Raw genomic sequence first — 20,523 nt, 5'->3', positions numbered from 1 at the left:
AGATAGTACACATGAATGGGGAGAGGACAGTGGACTCAAAAATACACTACACGTGCGGAACACTGTGGCAATTGACCTCGGGGTCCTCGGGTAAGTAATTGTTGCGGGAAAAGCCCTAGAGATAAGACAGCTGCCTTGCACCGAACTTGCAGAGGGCAGTTGGTTTTGTCTTCTCGCAGCGGTGAATCATCCCATATATGTGTGTGTGCGTCGTCCCGAACAATGTTGATTCTTTAGTTTCCAAGTAATCGCTTACTTGGTAATTGATTACTGAAAATTGTAATTGAATTACTCAAAAAATTACTGGGCCCCAAAAGTAATCGATTACGTTACAAATTACTAAAAAAAGTAATTGATTACTAGTAACGCAATTACCCGTTACGTACAAGTCTGCTCTCGACAGACGGCAGTGCATTATGTGCTGGAATAGGGAGCCTCCATGGGTTGCTGCGGCTTCTCCGCTTTTCAGGGAGGAGACAACTTTTAACCGTGCCAACGCCGCCTTTCCTCCTCGCGCGGAGCGCGCATTTTGACTCCCAACTTGCTACGCACTGCCGATTGCCCGCTGTGCATTTTGCGCGTTCGAGCGGCCATCCGGCACATGTATTGCATTTCTTCTGTATCTTAGCGTCATTGTATTTTTTGGGAACAAATATCGCAACTCATCCGTCTGGAATTTCAAATCCAGCGAGCAACAAACGTGTCAGAACTGCCTCTATTACTGCTGAAACCTGTCGTTCCGCGGCTCCATGTGTGCTTGCGTCTTGAAAAAGATTATTGCACTCTTTACAAACCTCGGGTAATACTATTGTTCCGTCCCATTTTTCCTGCGTGTACCGCGTTCGGGTCACAGTTCTTTTGCATCGGGCTTTACGCATGAAAGTGCTCCTTCTTTCTTTTCTTTACTTATTTGAGAACCACTGCTAGGGCTCAGATAATCTCCGTTTTGTTGGTATGAGGTCGTTGATTTATCGGCCAAAGAGGTCGCGAACCAGCGTTCGCTCTTGTTTGAGCAGTTCTTACTTGATTGAGCAAATACATTCGGTTGGCGGACGAAGACCAGCGTGCGTGGAGATCTGCAGGGCGCGTTGCTCGCATGATACGTCGTGCAGAAAAATGCCAGGGTGCTGTGCTCCCAAGTGTGCCAATCACTCTCGGAAAGGTGCGCGTTTGTATCGCTTCCCAGCATCAAAAAAGCGGAAAGATGTTTGGCTCGCGCAAGTAAAGAGAGCAGAATGGGAACCAACAAGGAGCTCGTACGTGTGCGAGGTATAAGCAAGCACCTTTGCAGCGTGCAGTGTGTACCGTGTATTCCGGTAGGTCAGTGGTTATTTACGTTAAATTTCAGAAACACTTCGAGCCCGACGCCTTTGAGCAGAGTAGGCTAGACGGGAGGAGGAAGCTCAGACAGGATGCTGTGCCAACCTTGTTTGACTTTCGGCATGAGTACCTAGCTGTGTGGAACCCATTGCATGCTTTTTGACTGACTCTCGTTGGTTATAGGCATGATCTCACATACAGCTGCCGTTCCATTTCAGCTATGCCGCTGAGGCGTAAGCCACCGCGTAAGACAAACAACGGAACCAGCAATTGGCGACGACACATGCCCCAAAGGAAGCCAACAGGAATCAATGGATCAGTCTCCGGACGTTACCATGGGTCCTTCAAGCCGGAACAATTTTGCCGAGGAAAACCCTGTGCAGCAGAACATCACAGTGAGCTTGGATAATGCAAGCAATGAAAGCAGGGAGGCGGTCCCACCGTCAGCCTGTGCCCCAGCCAAAGGTGACGACTTCGAATCTGCGGAACTAAGAAAACTTCTCCATGATGCCCTGAGGCAAAATGAAGACCTGAAGTCGAAGCACGTGGCTTCTCAAAACACAGACAAGAAACTGCGAAGAAGGGTAGCAGCTTTAGAAGAGCAGTTGCAGCGACTCCTAAACATGCCCTTCCTTAATGAAGATCAGAAGAAGGCGGCTCTTCGACCACATAACAAGGGCAACACATGGTCAGTGGAAACAATTAAGCATGCTCTGCAAATCAAATTCAGCTGTGGAACTACAGGTTACGAAGTGCTGCTCTCGCTTCGGTACCCTCTACCGTCTAACCACACTCTGATTCGGCGACTGCAGAACATCGCATTCTTGCCTGGAATTTTGCACGAAGTTTTCAAGATTCTCGAAAGTAAGGTGAAGAGCATGAGCGATATTGAAAGGGACTGTGTCCTTTTTCTTGACGAGATGAAGATAACCGAGGGCTTCGATCACGACCGTTCCCAGGATGTCTTGCTCGGAGCAGTAACTATGCCACATCAGCCTGAGAAACTTGCAAAGAACGCGTTGGTATTCATGCTTGGAGGCCTGAATAGCAGATGGAAACAAGTTATAGCGTACCACTTCACCGGAGCGTCAATTGATGGACAGGTGCTGAAAGATCAGACTTTTGAAATTATTCGATTGTGCTCAGAGATTGGTTTCAAGGTGCTTGTGGTGACTAGCGACATGGGCAGCGCCAACAGATCCATGTGGAGGTATCTGGGATTTTCAAGCCACCGAGACTCAAACACTGTCGATTCCGTCCCTCACCCTTATTTTGCCAACCGGGAGTTATTCTTCATGCCGGACCCGTCTCATGTGCTGAAAAATATCAAGGCCCAGCTTCTGACACATCGCAGTTTCACACTTGGAGAAGAAACAAAAAAAAGCAAACAACCTGCCCAGTAACATTGTGACTGTGGAACACGTCCAAGCTGTCCTAGACTACGACCGAAGCAATGAGTTGAAGATTGCCCCTGCACTTTCTGATGTTCACATCAGTGATGGCCACTTCACGAAAATGAAGGTCGGAATAGCCGTGAGGCTCTTTCGTGAGGCACCGCCAGCCATCCGATACTTGATTGAAAAAGATGTCCTTCCTGTGACAGCTGAGACAACGGCGTGGTTCATGGAGCTAATTGCAAATTGGTTCAAGTTTATGGCGTCAAGGCACCGAGATCTGGCTCTGAGCTACGCGAATCCTGACAAGTATGCAATGGCTCTCGACGTCCTCAAACTGACAAGTAACACCATTCGTGACATGAAGATGGGCGCGACACTCCATTGGAAGCCAGCTCAGGCCGGTGTTATTATATCGACAGATGTTGTACTGAAGTTGCACGAAGAGGCCCTGAAGGTGCATGGCTACGAATTCTTTTTAACCGGACGTTTGAGCCAAGACTGCCTGGAGAACCTCTTTTCAGTAGTCAGGCTCAAAAAACCTGTACCAACCGCATACGACGTCAAGCATGCCTTGAAACTGATTTCTGTCTGCCAGTTCCTGCACACCCCACGGACTGGCAACTACAACATCGACGACAGCGATTACCTCGCAGATCTGCTGAGCAATCAAGTTGAAAAAATCTCCGACGAACGGGATGAAGACAGCGACCTGGAGGAGGTATTTATCGAAGAGGTAACTGGTGCCGAGTGCGATATCCTGTCACATATCGGCGGGTTTGTTGTGAAACGTGCCCTGAAGTCGACGAGGTTATGCCAATCATGCAACGCCGGATTATGTGCAGAATCTCCGGAAAGCCACAACAAGCTCACTGAGCTTCGTGAACACGTACGTGGTGCAATGAATCTTCGGTATATTTCGGGTAGCGTAGCACATGTGAAGAGGCATTCAGAGCGATTTCTGCTTCGAAACGCATTTATGCGATGCGCTCACCTTTCAAGACTGTGTCGACTTTTATTCATAATAACGTGGACAATAATCTTCCAGCTTGTGACCAACACAAAGAAGAACTATATCATGTAATCGTGGGCAAATTTGTAAAACTGCGATTGAGGGTGCACTTGCGACAGGAGCATGTCGGTAAAACAACGTCGTTTTCAAGCAAAACGGCAGCAGGCGTTGAACTTGAATGAGACGTTTTAATAAAATCTGCTTTCAGTTAACATATTTCTGTTGTCTGTACACATTCCCATGTTTACTATTGTAATTCGTTGGCCGAGACACTACTGCGTGTGCAGGTGCAGTGACGAGTTTAGACGAACTTTACAAAGCATCAACAACATATTTTACAACCCATGACCAGCTCTACTAGCATATATGACAGTTTTACTACACTAGTATCCTTCATTCCACTTTTACCCTCCTCCTGTAGCGAAAAATCGAGCAAAACGCAACCCCGCGCCGCTGACGCCCAATGCGATGTGGGAGTCAAAATGCAGGCGCTCGTAGCAGACGACGGAGTTGTCGCCTGCCTGAAAAGGGGACGCACATGGAGGCTCCGTATGCTGGAACACAAATATATGCGTGCCTGCCACGTGCTTACAAAACGTAAAAGCTTTCATAGAGTGTAAGGAAGAGGGGTGACCGTGGTGGCAGTCGTTGTGTGCTGTCGCCCGAGAGCACGTGGGCGTGAAACGCTGGAATAGCCCAAAAATAGCCAACATGAAAAACACCCCGCCAAATGTCACAAAAAGTAGCCCAATTTGGCGGTTTATAGCCCAGTCTGGCAACCCTGTAAGGCTAAGGTCACTGATCTCTATCTACTATCTATAAAGGCTGGATGGCGCATGGGAGAGGGGCTCGCGGGGGAGAGGCGTGCATTCGGGCCGCCATGTTGGGAGGCCCTAAAGCGCAGTGTGCGCCCATAGAAAACAATGGGAGGCAACGGAGATTGTGAGTATTTATTGCGCTGCAGGCGTTGATCGTTGCTTGTCATCACACAATTTTGTAAGGTGCCAGTATACTGATGTATCCTAACAGTGTTTCACAGGTGTCCTGCCGTTCGATTCTTAATTACGTTATGTTTTGCATTCCGAAACTAGACCGTCACAGCAGTGCAGCGCTGGGGATTGTACTACAGTACGTTTCCCAGCCAATATTTCAACAAGAAACGATGTGAGGTTAACAACCACCATGTATGTAATATCCCGTGCTACGTTCTGGACAAAAATTGTTCCATAAAGAACGGTCCGGGAAAGGATATACTCGCATGGCAGAAAGAGATCGTTCTGTAGAATCACAGCCGTCGTTTTAGCCGTGTATCGGTTTCGTATGATTTATATCAAGCACCGCCGCAGAAAGTGTCTTTTAGTGAACGACTGCGGTGCTTTGCCTCGCAAATATGGACACACCGAAGCAGCCCAAATACGTTGTGAGCGTGATTTAATTGCTTCACGCAATTAGAACACGCTCGTTAGGACAGTTAATCAGGTAGTGATGTAAGCTTAATCAATTAAGTTACTTAAAAGTGGTAACACCTCCTTGAGACAGAAGATTTACCTCTTTTTGAAGTACAGCCCTTCTATGTTTGTTTGTTTCTTCCTTCATTTGTTCTGATTATTTGCAGGCGCAGTTGTGCCAAACTGAATGTCCTTCTCCAGTACTCACATGCTTTTGCTGAATACAACTGCAGCGTGAGCAAAGCTGCTTAGGAACGGGAACGGGGGCCTGCTATCCAGTGCTGACTTTGTCATGCTTGTTATGTGGAGCACGTTCGAAAAAATGCAGCTGCACATCTGAAACTCCAATGAGTATCATCGTCATCTAAAAGAGAGCGTCGTAGCACCGTTGTGAGACCAGGGCCGCGATCTTCAACTTGTCGTTATCGTTATATTTAAAGTTCGCGCGCTCCAAAACCGCTCTGGTAGGCTCGCGCAAGAGCTCGTGGCGAATCACGGGCCAAAGTGATGCATTTAACGCGCGTTATGGGATAACGACCAGTTGAAGATCGAGCCCCAGACACGCTTTCTGAATACCTTCTATGGCACCTTCCGCAGTTTGCACAATTTTGTTCAGCATCGAAGTCTCTCATAGGAACCACTTTGCATTAACTGTGACTCCCATCTGACATTTTGATGTGCAAGGGCCTTCTTGCACTACACACGTATGATCTGCAACAGGATAATTGCAGCAGGACGATTTGGAGCTTGAAACACTTGTGATTTTGTCATTTTGGCCCTCGTGTACCCCGTCTGTGAAACGTAAACAAAAAAAATCTAACACGATATGCTTTTGTAAAGAAGGTCACTGATGGTGAGTAAAGAGAATATACAAGTTCAAGTTTATTCAACATTTTATATCATACATTATATTATTCAACATTTTATATCAAGTTTATACAACATCAAGTTTATTCAAGTTATTTCTTGCACTTATGCGTTTCAGGATACAATGAACGTGCAGGGAGGTCACAAAAGACTACATTTATTGTTTTATGACCTTGCTACAATGATAATATATATTTTAGGAATGACAATGGACAGGTACTCTCTCTAAATTTGTAGCACTCAATTTTAGGTTAGCATGAGCAATGAATAGCAACTTCCCTCCTGGTATTTTCTTATATATGATGAATTTTGAATTTAATGTGATCAAATATATGTTAATATAATAATATATATAAGAATATAATATGTGATAAATGAATGTGATCAACAGTAGATGTAAACAACACCAGTAGCCAGAGAAGTGCATTCTCAAGAAATAATTTTCTTCTTATAGCATATATGTGCATGCCTATTAACTGAAACAATTATCACGGTTTTAATTTCTGAGAGTGTACTGTAGAGACGGCTTAGATCTACAACAGTTAATACAAGGTATTATATACTGTGAATCCCATGTTAAAAATCCCATGTGACACATACTTTCTTGAGGTGCTGTGGTAATCAAAGTTTGTGGGCATTACGCAGGTTCTGCACCCATTTCTTGAGTATGTCGAGGCAGCTGTGAAGTAACCTGCATTGATGATGATTATTCCAATTTTTATGGTGCATCGACAACAAAGGAAATAATACATCAGAACAGTGGTTTGGGTGCAACCAGTTAAAAATGAATATGTTGTTTAATAAATACATTGGACAAATGTTAAAACATCAGTTTAAAACATGGTTTACAATCCCTGTATCTTCTAAAAATTAAAAAGATGAAAAACTATTCTAAAAAGAATATGGGGAACTCTTCCAAAAAGAATTATAATTTTTATATTGCTGGGTGAAGGAGCCTAAAGTGTAAGGTGTGTTTCTGATGTGAACATGTAAGAAAATATGCAAAACTGAGAGAGGCTAACCACAGTGCGTGCACTGAGGTTGTTCCTTCCTGTAAAGTAGAAACCAGTGGATGAGGAACGTGATACTTACCTGTACACCCAGCCGTATCACACTACACAGATTATTCACTGGGTAGCCCTCATGACGAAACCTGTATTGAGAGACCACCCTTAAAAACTGCTTCAAATAGCACGACACGCTACAAATTATTACTATCGTAACAAGCTGACGATACAGCTCAGACAAAGGCGTTATTCAAGTCGCGCCACACCACCGTTACGTAGGATTCCTTGTCACAAATCAAACCAAGGCACAAAACAATACCAATACATGAAAAAAGGTGACAATCGTGGTCTCATTATGACGTAATACCGAACTTGTGCGTGAAGGTAATTCAAAGAAATGAATGTGGCACTTGCTTCCGCAGAGAACACCGTGTACCATGCTAGCAATGCATGCAAAAAAGCGCTCGAGTGCTCGCACATATATTGATAACAACACTACCTGTGTAGTGTAACGTGTTCTTTCAAGCATATTATGCAATCAAACTGTATTTGCCGCCGGGTAAAATGCAAGTGTGCTCGATTGAACGTCGGAAGAGCGATCAAGCAACCTGCATCCAGTGCTCGTTTTGGGCAAAAAAACACTTCATAATGGTCAACTAAATATACAGAATGAACGCCTATTTATTCCTCGATAAAGAGTGACTCACCTGTATAAATTTAGGTCCTGTAACCTTCCCAGTACGGTTGGTACGACCGTAATTGCAAAAAGTTGCCATGATCGCTGCGGCGACTGTTGTGAGCACCGTAAGATGGCGGCCGGTTTCTTCACGCTCGCGCTCCCTATCCGCGATCCAGCCTTTTACAATCGAGATCAGTGGCTAAGGTTGGCTTACGTTGCGAAGTTTCGTTTTGCTCTGGAACCCGTTTTTCGATCTACATCAAACTATGGCGGGCTAGAAGGCCCGCCATAATCAAACTCTAGCTAATCAAACTAATCCGCTCTAGCCCGCCATAATCAAACCATAGTATCTGTTTATCACAAAATAAATGTATAAAAACTTACGAACTCAGGCTTGAGTTAAAGCATAGCCTCCTATGGTTAAAGTCATCTGCTAGTTTTGTAATGCGAAAATACTCCAAAAGCCGGGAGACGACATAACGAAAGTTTTGTAATGCCTTTCCACCGTTCCATTATTCAAGGCATCAAGCATCAAGACCATACCAGACCATACCATACCATAGGCATAGGCTCTCCACAAAGGCAGTGCAAGCGGTACTTTGAGCGGTATCGATACAAGCCATTCATGGCCGCCTGGTGTAACAGTAGCGTGACAGCGTGACAGTTACCTAGAAATAAGGATAGTAGCGTGTTTGTAATAGAACCGCAAACAGTACCCTGATAATGCCAGTGGCAGAAGAAGTTAATTTTGCCTATCACCTGGCTTCTAATGAGCCAAATGTGCGTCGTAGAGCAGTATCCAAGCTGATGAAATGGATCTCCACAAAGTCTGTGCACGTGAAGACGGGTGAGGCTGAGCACTATTATTCTGTGTAGTTAATTACTATTAGTCGGGTGACCACGAAATACGCTTCTTTAGCGTTATTGCTAGCGTCTTCATAATATTTTATTTTGCGTTTTGGAAACTGGGTGGCTTGTTGTTTAGGCCGGTTCCACTGTGCGCATTCAGGGAAACTGATAGATTGAAACATGGCGATCATCGAAAAAGCCGGACAGCGGCGGGAACCTAACGACGCAGCTATTTATTGTCCTGTCAACCACTACGCTACACTGGCACGACATAGCGACGACATGCCAAGAGGCCTCATCCAGTTTGTGTGTCCCTGCCCTTTATGTTCAATGAAAATATGATGTTGCTTGTGACATAGCAACTGCATCGTCCGCAGAGGGACTATGAAAATGCGTGTCTTCAAACCAAGAGAAGAATTTTGTCTCTTAAGGCACATACTCAGTCGCAATAATCATGAAGCTGTACTCAACAAAACATTTTCCCCAAATTTCAGGATTTACAGAAGAGCCTATGATGAAGCTATGGAAGGGTCTTTTCTACTGCATGTGGATGACAGACAAGCCTCTCGTTCAAGTAAGTCTTGCGATGCGCTGCATGCTCGACTCTGCTAGTATCACGTTCTGCTTGTTCGCCTCTACGTAAGGAAGCAGGATACGCGTGAAAGCTGGCACAGACACCATTCTCTGTCCTACATTAGCTTGCATTGATTAGTCTAGCCATTTTAGAGATCCCTATCCATTTTACTTTAAAAGCAAGCTGACCTTTGCCGACGAATATCCCCCCTCCCCGCAAGTGGGTAATTCCACTGAATTTTGACCAAACGAAGAACTATCACATTCAATTTTAGTTTAACTACGCGAAGATGTAGTCCTGCTTCAAATAATTATTTTTGCGAGTCATGTCAAAGTCACGAGCGAATGCTAAAATTAATATTTTTTTAAGACCTTCTCCAGCACGGACCATTCGCAGCGAAAATATGAAATGCATAATATGGCGTCCTCTTTCAAAACTCTTTCTTTTGATATCCCTTTTAATTTTATGCTCCAAGCAGTGGCGTAGCCACGGGGGGGCTAGGGGGGGCTCGAGCCCCCCCTGCCACGGACCGACCCAGGCAAATCGTGCAAATCCGAGGAGAACATAATATATGGCGGTGGGAGGGGGGACCAGAGTGACGATCGCGAAAGCTCTTGCAGTTCATGGCGTCTATCTAAGCAGCACTCTTGAATGGTTTTCAAAGTATGAGCATTTCAAATTCCGTGACACTACCTCATTGGTCATAACAGCCTGTACATGTAATCGTATTTTGAACGTCCAAATCAACTATTTTCGTTCCTTTTTTGTCATCCGCTCTTTGCATGTGCACAAGTATATGTGTGGGTCGAGTTTTCATATCGAGCCCCCCCTACCTTGGAGGTCTGGCTACGCCACTGGCTCCAAGTGACGTGTAAATACTTGACCCAATTTGAGGAGTGGTACCGTAAAATTTGTCCTGTTTTTGGGCTTCTGGCTCAAACACCAATCTAAAAAAATTGAGCACAATATTTAACACGTTGCACACCCATCCTCCCCTGATGCACGAAGAAGAAAAAAATTGAAAAAAAAACCGAGAAGGAATCATGTTTTATAGATACATCTGCTTAGATCTGATTTTCATTTTGCTTGAGAAATAACATGTACTATTGGGGACACATCATCTGTCAGTAGTTCCACAGCCGTACTACCTTTGTTGCACTTGAAAGTGTTGTGGCAATATTGCATTTGAAGGTGGACCATATGCAGCACATGTTTATATGACAGGGAGATGACCTGAAACAGGGAAATATTTTATTCAGCGGTGGAAGTGCTGTGCCAGTCTGCGCCCTGCTGCTTTATGCGCCGCAACATCAAAGCTGCGCCAAACTACTCCCGAAGTAGTCTGGTGACATTGCCAAAAGGGAGCTACAGCCATAACTCACGATCCACCCGTCCACGAAGCTCTCTTCATATCCAACAAAATCCAAAGCCAGGCAATCCGAGACAGTCTGGTTTAATTTCAGGTTGGTTATGGTTAGGTGTTAAGCGACAGGTTACTTGGCTCGTTAGGCTTATCTCCGATGGGGTGATGGGCGTCTGGCAGCCTGCTGCTCTTGCTGTTCTTTTTGCCTTTGCCGTCTTCTCGGTGATGCCGGCATACTGTGCAACGATGAGCAAAAGCAAGTCATAACTGACTGTTCTTTTGTTAGAATCATGGAACGAGGGCTCATGTTCATTTCAGAAAGAAACACAAAATTCAGCTACAACACCCTCAAACGGATCGACTCAAATGGTGACTTCATTTAGCCATACCACCAACCTAGCGTAAAAGAGACCAGTGCTTACTGCACCATATGCTGCGTAGCCATATCGTGCACGCAACATGGTGGTTCGGCTGTCACGCTTCTTTTTCTGCTGCGGCAAATCCTGAATTCCGCAGCAGGGAACTATGAATTCTACATTTTTCTGTATTTGCCAAGGTGTCAAGTCAAAGGACACGGGAAAGGTGGAGAGTGAAAGCGTTCTGCTGGAGGACACAAACTCAAAATGGCCAAAGTTCCCCCAGAGCATTGAAGAGACTGACAGTATCCTGCAGAACAAGAAAAGGAAGGGATAACCTGTTACGCATGTGTAGTGCTCAGATCGGTACAATTATCCTTAGTTTGATGTGATGTTCTTCAGGCAGTGCAGAAAGTACAACGTTTGTCTGTGTGCGTATTGTGACTGCATGCCTTTGTGCACTGCTGAAAGTTTCATTTTGCACTAGTTTTCACCAGTGTGCGTGAACGTTTTAACTAGTCATGCTAGCTAGTCAACAAAATGCGTACTTGTTTTCACCAGTGTGTGTGTCTACGTTTTAAATAGCCATGCGAGCTAGGCAACGAAATGTGTGTTAGTTTTCACCAGTGTGTGTACGTTTTAACTACCGTATTTTCACGCGTATTAGCCGCGGCTTATGCGCGATTTTTTTTTTTTTCGCGGACGCTCTGCGGCTTATCCGCAGGTGCGGCTTATCTGGTGACTATTTTTCCCGGGTACTTTCCCCATACCCCGGATTAAACGAAAGGGCCGACAGTGCCTCATGTTTTTCGGAACAGGACCGCCCTGCCAGTGCACGAACAATACTGAACAGGGGCGGGTCCACATTCGAGTGGACTGACCTTCCGAATACATTCCCCCAAGCAGCTTTAACAAAAGGGGTGACAGTGATTCATGTCTCCTGGAACACCACTAACCCGTCAATCCACGAAAAACACGCGACAAGGGCACAATCCGATCTTAGTAGAACACTAGAACTGACCTCCTTTGTTATACACCATTCCGACACCGGAATGTGGACAGGGTTTATGGCCTTCCCTATGGTCTCCTCTGTCGGCAGACCCACAGGAAGGGTTCAATACACCTGACATCGGGATAAGACGTGGTCAGCTAAGCGTCAGTTCTCATTTGACCAGAGCAGCAGCATTCGTGGGCACGGCAGTTAGAGGTGAGGCATGGCTCCAACTCGAAGGCACAGCTACGACAGCGGCTTCAAACTAGAAGTCCTTGACTTCGCGGACCAGTACGGGAACAGGGCAGCTGGCAGGGAGTACGGCGTCGACGAGCGTTGAGCGTCTCTATTGATTTTGTATGTGCATCACTGGTTTAGTGCACAAAGCAGTCGCGTCGTATTACCCGCGGCTTATCTGCAAAAACATTTTCAAAATGTATCTAAAAACGAGTCCTGCGGCTTATCTGCGGTGCGGCTAATACACGTGAAAATACGGTAGTCATGCTAGCTAGTCAACAAAATTCTGTACACTTCGATATTTTTAGGTTTACCTTAAATAAATGTTAGCTTCCCATGATTCATGGTATATCTGTCAGTATATGGCCCTGTGTGGATCTTAAACCTTCGTGGAGCCAATCTGCGTACCAGACGTTTCTGCTACAAATTCCTCCATATGTGCTGCAAAATGCCATTTTTCCTGCTCCATATCTGCTCCAGAAGCATTTTTTCCGGCTCCAATTGTAGCTTCAAAACTCCAGACACCACTTCCACCCCTGTATTTAACAGACAACAATTTCTCATACACAGCAAAAATTTTAATGGCTTTTGAACTTTTTTTTACAGTGTTGCAGTAAAGTAACTGGCAGTGATGGCTAGTAATTAACTAGTTAAACTACTAGTTAGACAACCTGATTGTAGTTAAAAAGTAGTTAACTATGTACTTGCAGAAATGTAGTGGCAACTATTAGTTAAACTACTATTTTGAGTAGTTAACTACAGTAGTTAGGTTACTGCAGGCGCCAACTACTTCGGATTTTGCCGCAAGCTTTACTTGTCTAGTGAAGCCTCATTTGATGTGAAATAATTCAGCAACTTAGTTTATCGAGTAGGCGCAGAAAGAATCCTGCTGCAAGCCTTGTAATTGATGATCATAGCAGTGACTTGAGCCAAAGTTTATCTATGCTTGTGATTCATATTTAGGTGTCCAACAACACTACAAGGGATTGATGTTGACGGACAATGTTAAGTAGTTATAGATGCAGTTAAAATACATTGCAGTAGTTAAAGTAGTAGTTTGAACTACTTCCCTGAAAAGTAGTTCAACTACTAGTTCAACTACTCCATCGCGAAGTAGTTATAGGTAAACTACTGTAGAAGTAGTTAGTGGCCATCACTGGTAACTGGCTTTCTGTTGTTGAAGCATGCTTAACTACGTCTCCAACTCCATCGTAAGCACTCTTGGAATGACCCGGTGCTGATAAAACCCACATATTTGCAGTGAGGCTTTGTTTAATCTCGAAGTACTGGAACCTGTCATTAAAATGTACTCAAAACTATCATATAAGTACCTTTCGTGAGGAAATACGTTTAGCGAAATTCGCGAGCGCTCTTTTCTTCACGAATTCAAAGTTCCGTGAAATATTTGAAAAAATGACAGAAAGATATGCGAACAAAATATAGCAGAAATTTGCCTCACACTATTACACACCATTGCTATGCAATGAGACAATGCTATTACACCGCATTGCCTAACAAAGTGTACAGTTCTGCTATGCTGCAAGTAGAAACAGTAGTGCAGCCTTCGGAAATCCTGACCAGTGCTGGTGTCCTGTGGTTCCAGTTCCTTTTAGGTCTGGGTCATCCAGCAAGAGTGTACCCATGCGGATAGGCCTTTGTAAAAGTTACTGCATCACTATCGAGACCCAATTGTACCTGCTCGATGTAGTAACAAGAATGACTGTAGACAGGGCAATTCGGCAATGCAGTATTCCAGTGAATTTAATTGCGCTCACACTGTTCTGTTGTTGATATTTTATACTCCTTTTGTCATTATGTTGCAGCAAGAAATGGCAGGTAGCATATCAGCCCTGATCCACAGCTTCAGATGTCAAGAACAGACACTCATGTTCATTGATGCTTTCTACAAGACAATGGCCCACGAATGGTTCGCTATTGACCGATATAGGCTTGACAAATTCATGATGGTGAGTACAGCATGGCCTTAGTTTTACACAATCTTATTTCATGTCAGCCTAATTTATATGCTGCGTGTCTAGTCTAGTCTGTCCGCCACTCAATTTGAAACTTCAAATCTATGTATGTGGATGTAATTATGTAAGGCATCGTGTAAGGTGCATCTTCATCTGTTATTACAGTCACCGACCGATTTTTCGGACTCCAAAAATTCTGACTTTCCAATAAACCTCTACCCGACAAACGTCATCGTGACGTTGGTAGACAGACCGAAACCAAACAGATCGGAAGGGGAAAGCTGGGTCCCATGAATGAAGAATTGTTCGCTGAAAGAAAGTAGGACCGAAGGTCGCTTCCCTTTCAGAGACCATCGTAATCCCCTCAAGACCGTGGCTTCCGGCGCGACCTTGTTCACCACTAGCTGTGAACGTAGTTCAACTCTACCAAACTCGTGGCGCTGTCGAACGTTATGACGTCATTTGTTTACAAACAGGTAGAGGTCTATTATTGGGACCAAAGTGGTAGCACCGTCAGTCGCACCATAGAACCAACCTGTTTTCGAGTACATTATTTGTGACTGCTTGGTGTGAGACCTGTCCGGTTTGTAGTACAGTAAAAGCTCGTTAATTCACACCTCGTTAATTCGAATTTCTGGATAAATAAAGTCATAAAACAAGTCATTGTGGTCCGCCAAGCTCTCATACATATCAGTGTATAAGGCAGCCCGTTAATACGCACTCAAATTGACTTGATTATGGATAATTCGAACCACTCGGCTGCATTCGGCTGCACCCACGTGCTGCCGCTGGCAACCCTGGCGACCTTCCAGGGGCGTGCTACGGGCGCAGAGCAAAAATAGGCGCCGCCCCACGAGAGGAGAGGGCTGAAAGAGGAGACCTAGAGAGAGGCGGTCGAATCTCTTTGTTTCGTGTCTTGATTTTGCCATGTGCAGAGCACAACCATGGCACCAACGTTGTCCCGTGGTAAATACGGGGCGAAAATGTTGAAAGACAAAGTGGAGACCCTGCGTGAAGTCAACGCTGGCTAGTTCCATCTCAAATCGAACAATCCGGTACACTTGATGTCTCGAATGAACGGGAAAAAAATATATGTTGAAGCCATCGGTGAGTTAGGAGAAATAAACGGTTTCCGAATTCTCTGCGCTGCGCGGTTCGGGAAGTAGGAGAGGAGGAAAAAACTGCCTCTCATAAGACGATGTCGTCGCGCGCGGGTTTGAGTGTTCGCTACAAGGCTATTTCTTGTCGCATTATAGAAATTTCTTGATCTGGCTTTAGACCACTTGGCACTTAGGGCACAATAGGATCCTGCATTGGCAGTGCTGTCTCCGTTTTTGTTTGTCTACAAAAAAATATCAATGTTGACTCAAAGTGCCGAAAAGCACCGTATTCACTGCAACTTTGCGGACGATGTACAAAACGGATAAGATTGAGCTTTATGCCGTTTAATTTGTCATTCATGTGGCTATCGAATGATGTATAATTTGTTGCTCTACTCTGTCAGGAACGTAAGCGATACCTCTTTCAGTAACACCATACCACCGAAAAATGACGAATTTCGGAAGCCTTTATCTAAAAAACCCCACCAAAAACTTGCCTCGAAAATTTTATATGTTGTAGGTAGTTCCTTAGACTATGTGCAGAAGAAAAATCAAAAGTCGGACTTTATCGATAGGCGCACTGTGAATTTTTTGCCAGCCCTATACGCAGAGCGCATTCAAGCCTTGGCACCGTGTCCCGTGTGTTGCAAAATCGAATTTTCCAAAGGGACTTTCTACTTCTGTCTTCACATAAAAAGTAATTGCTATCATTTGCAACCGTTCTGAGCGCTTGCGTTCATAATAGTGTTGTAATAGCTGAATGTAGATTGTGGAGCAACCATATGTGCTCACATTTTTTGCGGGATGACACACATGCATTGCAAGTGCTGGGAGCCCGTCAAGAACAGAATGCTTTATAATACTTTTGCGTCTTTATAAGAGGTATATTTGTCCACGGTGATCATATCGAAGCATATTTACAGTACACAGAATAACAAGAACTTGACAGCGAAGAAGAAGACAAGGTGACGAAGGTAAGAAGGTAACGTAAGTTATGCAAAGCATTCTGAGTGGATGAGAGTGCTCATGTCATGAACTGCTTTAGGCCGTTGTGGAAGCCACTTTCCTTTATGTTACTTTTGATGGCAGGTTCTTGTTAGATTTTCTTTCAAATGTGGGCAACATTGCTGCGTGTTGTGATTCAGCCACCTTTGCTGTGAAGTACTTGAAGCAGCTTCTGCATAGCTGACCCACTTCTGTTACGCCTTCGGCTTGATCTGCTGGAACCACAGTCTTTATGGCAGCTACGCCGATCTCCGAAGCAAAGCGAAAATCCTTTGTCTATAGCACTTTTTTCTTGTGTATGAGGCGGTAGTCAGCGAAATCCGCACGATCAGCACTGTACAACGAAGAGGTCATTGAGGTAGGTGTGATACCAGGACGACACACTACAGTAATGCAGATGTTGTCGCACACTCTGTATAAGGGCACTCCATGCACTTCTGTAGTCGAGAAGTGAGTGAAGCGTCTTCTGTGTGTAGGCGAAACTTTGCGCAAGGTGTCTTCAGGGAGTAAATGCGATCAGGACCTTCCCATAGACGCAGCATGTCGAACCGAATGACATATTGGACAGCGGCGCCGGTCGGGCTGTTTCGGCAAGGTTCACAAAAGGCACCATGAATTAGCCTTGAGTGTGTGCGTATGACACTACAACATTTTCCTCAGTGTAAGTTCCCCCCTCCGAGGTCATGAGGCCGTAGGAAAGGAAATGTTTCAAAGAATACTGGAAGTCACTGCGTCCCTCCTGCCATAATGCGTACAGTAAATATGCTTGTTTAGAATAATCCTGAACAGGTATGCCTCTTACAAAGATGTAAAATCATTATGTTCTTTCCTTGATCCCAGCACTTGCAATACATGTGACATCCCGCAAAAAATGCGAGCACATCTGGTTGCTCCACAATCTAGATTCAGCGATTACACCATTGTTATGAACGCAAACGCTCAGAGCCTTGAAAAGGAAACCTTGAAACCTCAGAATGGTTTCAAATGACAGCAATTACTTTTTATATGAAGACAGAAGTTGAAAGTCCCTTTGGAAAATTCGATTTTGCAACACGCGGGACACGGTGCCTCCGCTTGAATGCGCTCTGCGTATAGGGCTGGCAAAAAATTCACAGTGCGCCTACCGATCAAGTCCGAATTTTGATTTTGCTTCTGTGCATAGTCTAAGGAACTACCTACAACATATAAAATTTTCGAGGTAAGTTTTTGGTGGGGTTTTTTAGATAAAGGCTTCCGAAATTCGTCATTTTTCGGTGGTATGGTGCTATTAAAAGAGGTATCGCTTACGTTCCTTACAGAGTAGAGCAACAAATTATACATCATTCGATAGCCCTATGAATGACAAATTAAACGGCATAAAGCTCAGTCTTATCCGTTTTGTACATCGTCCGCAAAGCTGCAGTGAATATGGTGTTTTTCGGCACTTTGAGTCAACTTTGATATTTTTTTGCAGACAAACAAAAACCGGTACAGCACTGCCAACGAAGGATCGTATTGTGCCCTAAGTGGTCTAAAGCCAGATCAAGAAATTACTATAATGCGAGAAGAAATGGCCTTGTAGCGAACGCTCAAACCCGCTCGCGACGACGTCGCCTTATGAGAGGCAGTTTTTTCCTCCTCTCCTAGTTCCCGAACCGCGCAGCGCAGAGAATTTGGAAAGCGTTTATTTCTCCTAATTCACCGATGGCTTCAGCATATATTTTTTTCCCGTTCATTGGAGACATCAAGTGTACCGGATTGTTCGATTTGAGATGGAACTAGCCCGCTGGAAGGATAAGCAAGAGCGACATAGCGAAGAAGTATGGCATACCAAAAAGGCACGTTGTCGATGTACATCAGTATCCGCAAAGCCATCAAAGTATTTTCCTTTCGGGGGTGAAACCCTTATCTACGAAGGTAGGGGTTTCACCCCCGAAAGGAAAAGACTTCGACTTGCGAAACATCCCGAAATGGAGAATGCTTTGATCACATGGATTAAGGAGATGAGGAGCCAGGACATTCCCCTGAGCGGGCCTATCATAATGGCAAAGGCAGCGGACTTTGCACTTCGCTTGAACATCGAGGACTTCGCAGCGTCTGATGGGTGGTTCCACCGATTTCGAGAGAGGCTTGACCTAGGCTTCCGGGCTGTATGCGGCGAACAGGGGAGACGTTAGTGCGGAAACGTGCACGTTGTGGAAAAATGAACAGCTGCAGGAGTTCTTGAGGAGATATTTGCCGGATGACATTTTTAACGCCGACGAAACCGCTTTATTTTTCAAGCTTTTGCCAGACAGGACGATCGCGTTTAAAGGGGACAGCTGCACGGGTGGAAAGCGCAGTAAGGAACGTGTCACGGTGATGGTGGCTGCAAACATGACCGGGACGGAAAAGCTTCCCCTTTTCGTGATCGGGAAGTCGTCAAAGCCGCGGTGCTTTAAGAACATTCGAACGCTGCCAACGGAGTATGCTGCCAACAAAAAAGTGTGGATGACCGCCGAACTGTTTAAGCAGTGGCTAAAAACGTGGGACAGGAAACTTGAATTGAAAAACAGAAAGGTTCTCCTCATCGTCGACAATTGTATGGCGCACAAGATGGACGTCGAGCTGAGAGCTATCGAGCTGGCTTTCGTTCCGGCAAATATGACAGCAGCGTTGCAGCCGATGGATCAGGGCGTGATCAAGAATATGAAGACGTTTTATAGACGTCATATGCTTAAGCGTTTGATCCTGTGCGGTTCAAGCAACACTGTGACTCTGCTTTCGGCGTTGCACATGCTGGCACGTGCGTGGGACCAAGTCGTGCCATCGACCATCGCGAACTGTGTCCGCCACTGTGGCTTCATCACCCCAAGCTGTTCCACCCTTCAGGACACGTGTCTGCAGGAATTAACCGATGACGTGTTCGACGAGGAGAATGTTCCAGCGGACGTGCATGAGGCACTGCAAGGCGTGCGCTTCACCGATTACGTTGACGCGGATAGCGCTGTGGCTGTCTGCAGTGTTCGCAGTGATGAAGACATCGTAGTGGAAGTGTCGGCGCGACAAGAACCGGACGAAGACAATGAAGAGGTGGAAGAAACGACGGTGCGGCCATCCCCATCACAAGTTTTGGAAGCACTTAATGTTGCCCGCCAATTCTTCAGCCATGAAGAAGGCCAAGAGGGCGCTCTTCACCATCTTCGTGTTTTGGAGCGCAAGCTGATGGTGTTCAGTTTTCGAGTGCAGAAGCAGCAAACAATCACCGACTTTTTTTCATCAATAAAAGTTGTAAGCTTTACTTATCTTACCAGCGCTGTTTTCAACTATTTTTCTTTGCTTTTCATTAGTTCGAACTTCGTTTAATTCAAGCGGTTTTCGCATCCCCATGGGATTTGAGTTAACGAGCTTTTACTGTACTAATTTCTCCTGCAGCCCGCTTAATTCTTACTACTTATTCCCCCTTAAGCACCAGACTTACAGGAAAGCGCTGTGTTATTGTGCTGGATAATTCAGACTGCACTACGACTGTCACATGCCGATACAGCACATGCGCTGTAGTGCGGTGACTTCGGCGGGACACTCCTCTGGCTGTTTCGCCTGTAACATGTTGAGTGAGTGGTCTTTGCATAAGAGCCAGGGTGTCAGAGCGAACCGAAAACCAGAACCGAAAACCCAAAAAAAACACACGCTATTTTGGTGCGAACCAGAACGGAATCGAAACTGTATACGTTTTTTTTGCTCAGGAGGGAAACCGAAAAATGTATTTAACGGTTTTTGGTCCAAGAAGAAACTTCGCCGGTTTGGACTACAAATAGGCGAATGAAACTGACGTCGTGTGTTCTGAAATCATGTCATGGATACTTTACGAGGGTTACAGTTACGGTGGAATGTATGTCGGCATACTATGACCCTTACTCTCCCTTTGTAACGTTTTATCGTTCGCGCACATAGACTTAGAGGTACATGTGACCGATTGTGACTCTCTACCAATGTGCCTTAGTGTTCGTTTTAATTTCATCCACCCAAACTCTCCTCAACTAAACAACGACCCGAGGGGGCTGCGTAACGCCTTCTCTATTGGTAATGTCGCACAACGCGTTCCTTGTCTGAGAGCAGAGAAGTTGAATACATTTAGGTATCCGCGAGGGCAAGCGCGTGCGAAGTGGCGCCTCTTCTGTGGACAGAACACGAAGAAAAGAAAACAGAGCTGTCGAGCGCGTTTGTGAGTGAAGGTGTTCCTCGATTTGCGTCGTACTCGTGCGGTGGTGCTTGCTGGCTAGGCAGCAGCAACAGACATTCGGATGGGACGCGATCGCACCAATCCAGCAAGAGAGTACTTTACGTATGACATCACGACAAACAAGTCCGTCTGTATCATGCGCTTCAA

At 45.2% G+C, this 20,523-nt stretch overlaps 1 protein-coding gene across 2 annotated transcripts in view; it reads left to right on the top strand.

Annotated features, from left to right (window-relative positions):
- Positions 1–8,308: 8,308 nt before the first annotated feature.
- LOC135385279 (ribosomal RNA processing protein 1 homolog A-like) overlaps positions 8,309–20,523 on the top strand; it is a 39,117-nt gene continuing 26,902 nt past the window's right edge. Inside the window, exons 1-3 of one of the 2 annotated variants that reach the window (XM_064614493.1) lie at positions 8,309–8,574; positions 9,071–9,150; positions 13,921–14,064. In XM_064614493.1, the coding sequence (XP_064470563.1) occupies positions 8,451–8,574; positions 9,071–9,150; positions 13,921–14,064 (348 nt within the window). In that variant the 5' untranslated portion in view covers positions 8,309–8,450. Of the gene's footprint in view, positions 8,575–9,070; positions 9,151–10,409; positions 10,614–13,920; positions 14,065–20,523 lie in introns of those variants that run through there. The other variant, XM_064614494.1, reaches the window with a different exon arrangement.

The sequence above is a fragment of the Ornithodoros turicata genome, chromosome 2 (assembly GCF_037126465.1).
Source record: "Ornithodoros turicata isolate Travis chromosome 2, ASM3712646v1, whole genome shotgun sequence".
In the NCBI taxonomy this organism is placed as follows: Eukaryota; Metazoa; Arthropoda; class Arachnida; order Ixodida; family Argasidae; genus Ornithodoros; species Ornithodoros turicata.
Note: the sequence above shows the minus strand (reverse complement) of the source record. Positions and strands in the feature narration are given on the sequence as shown.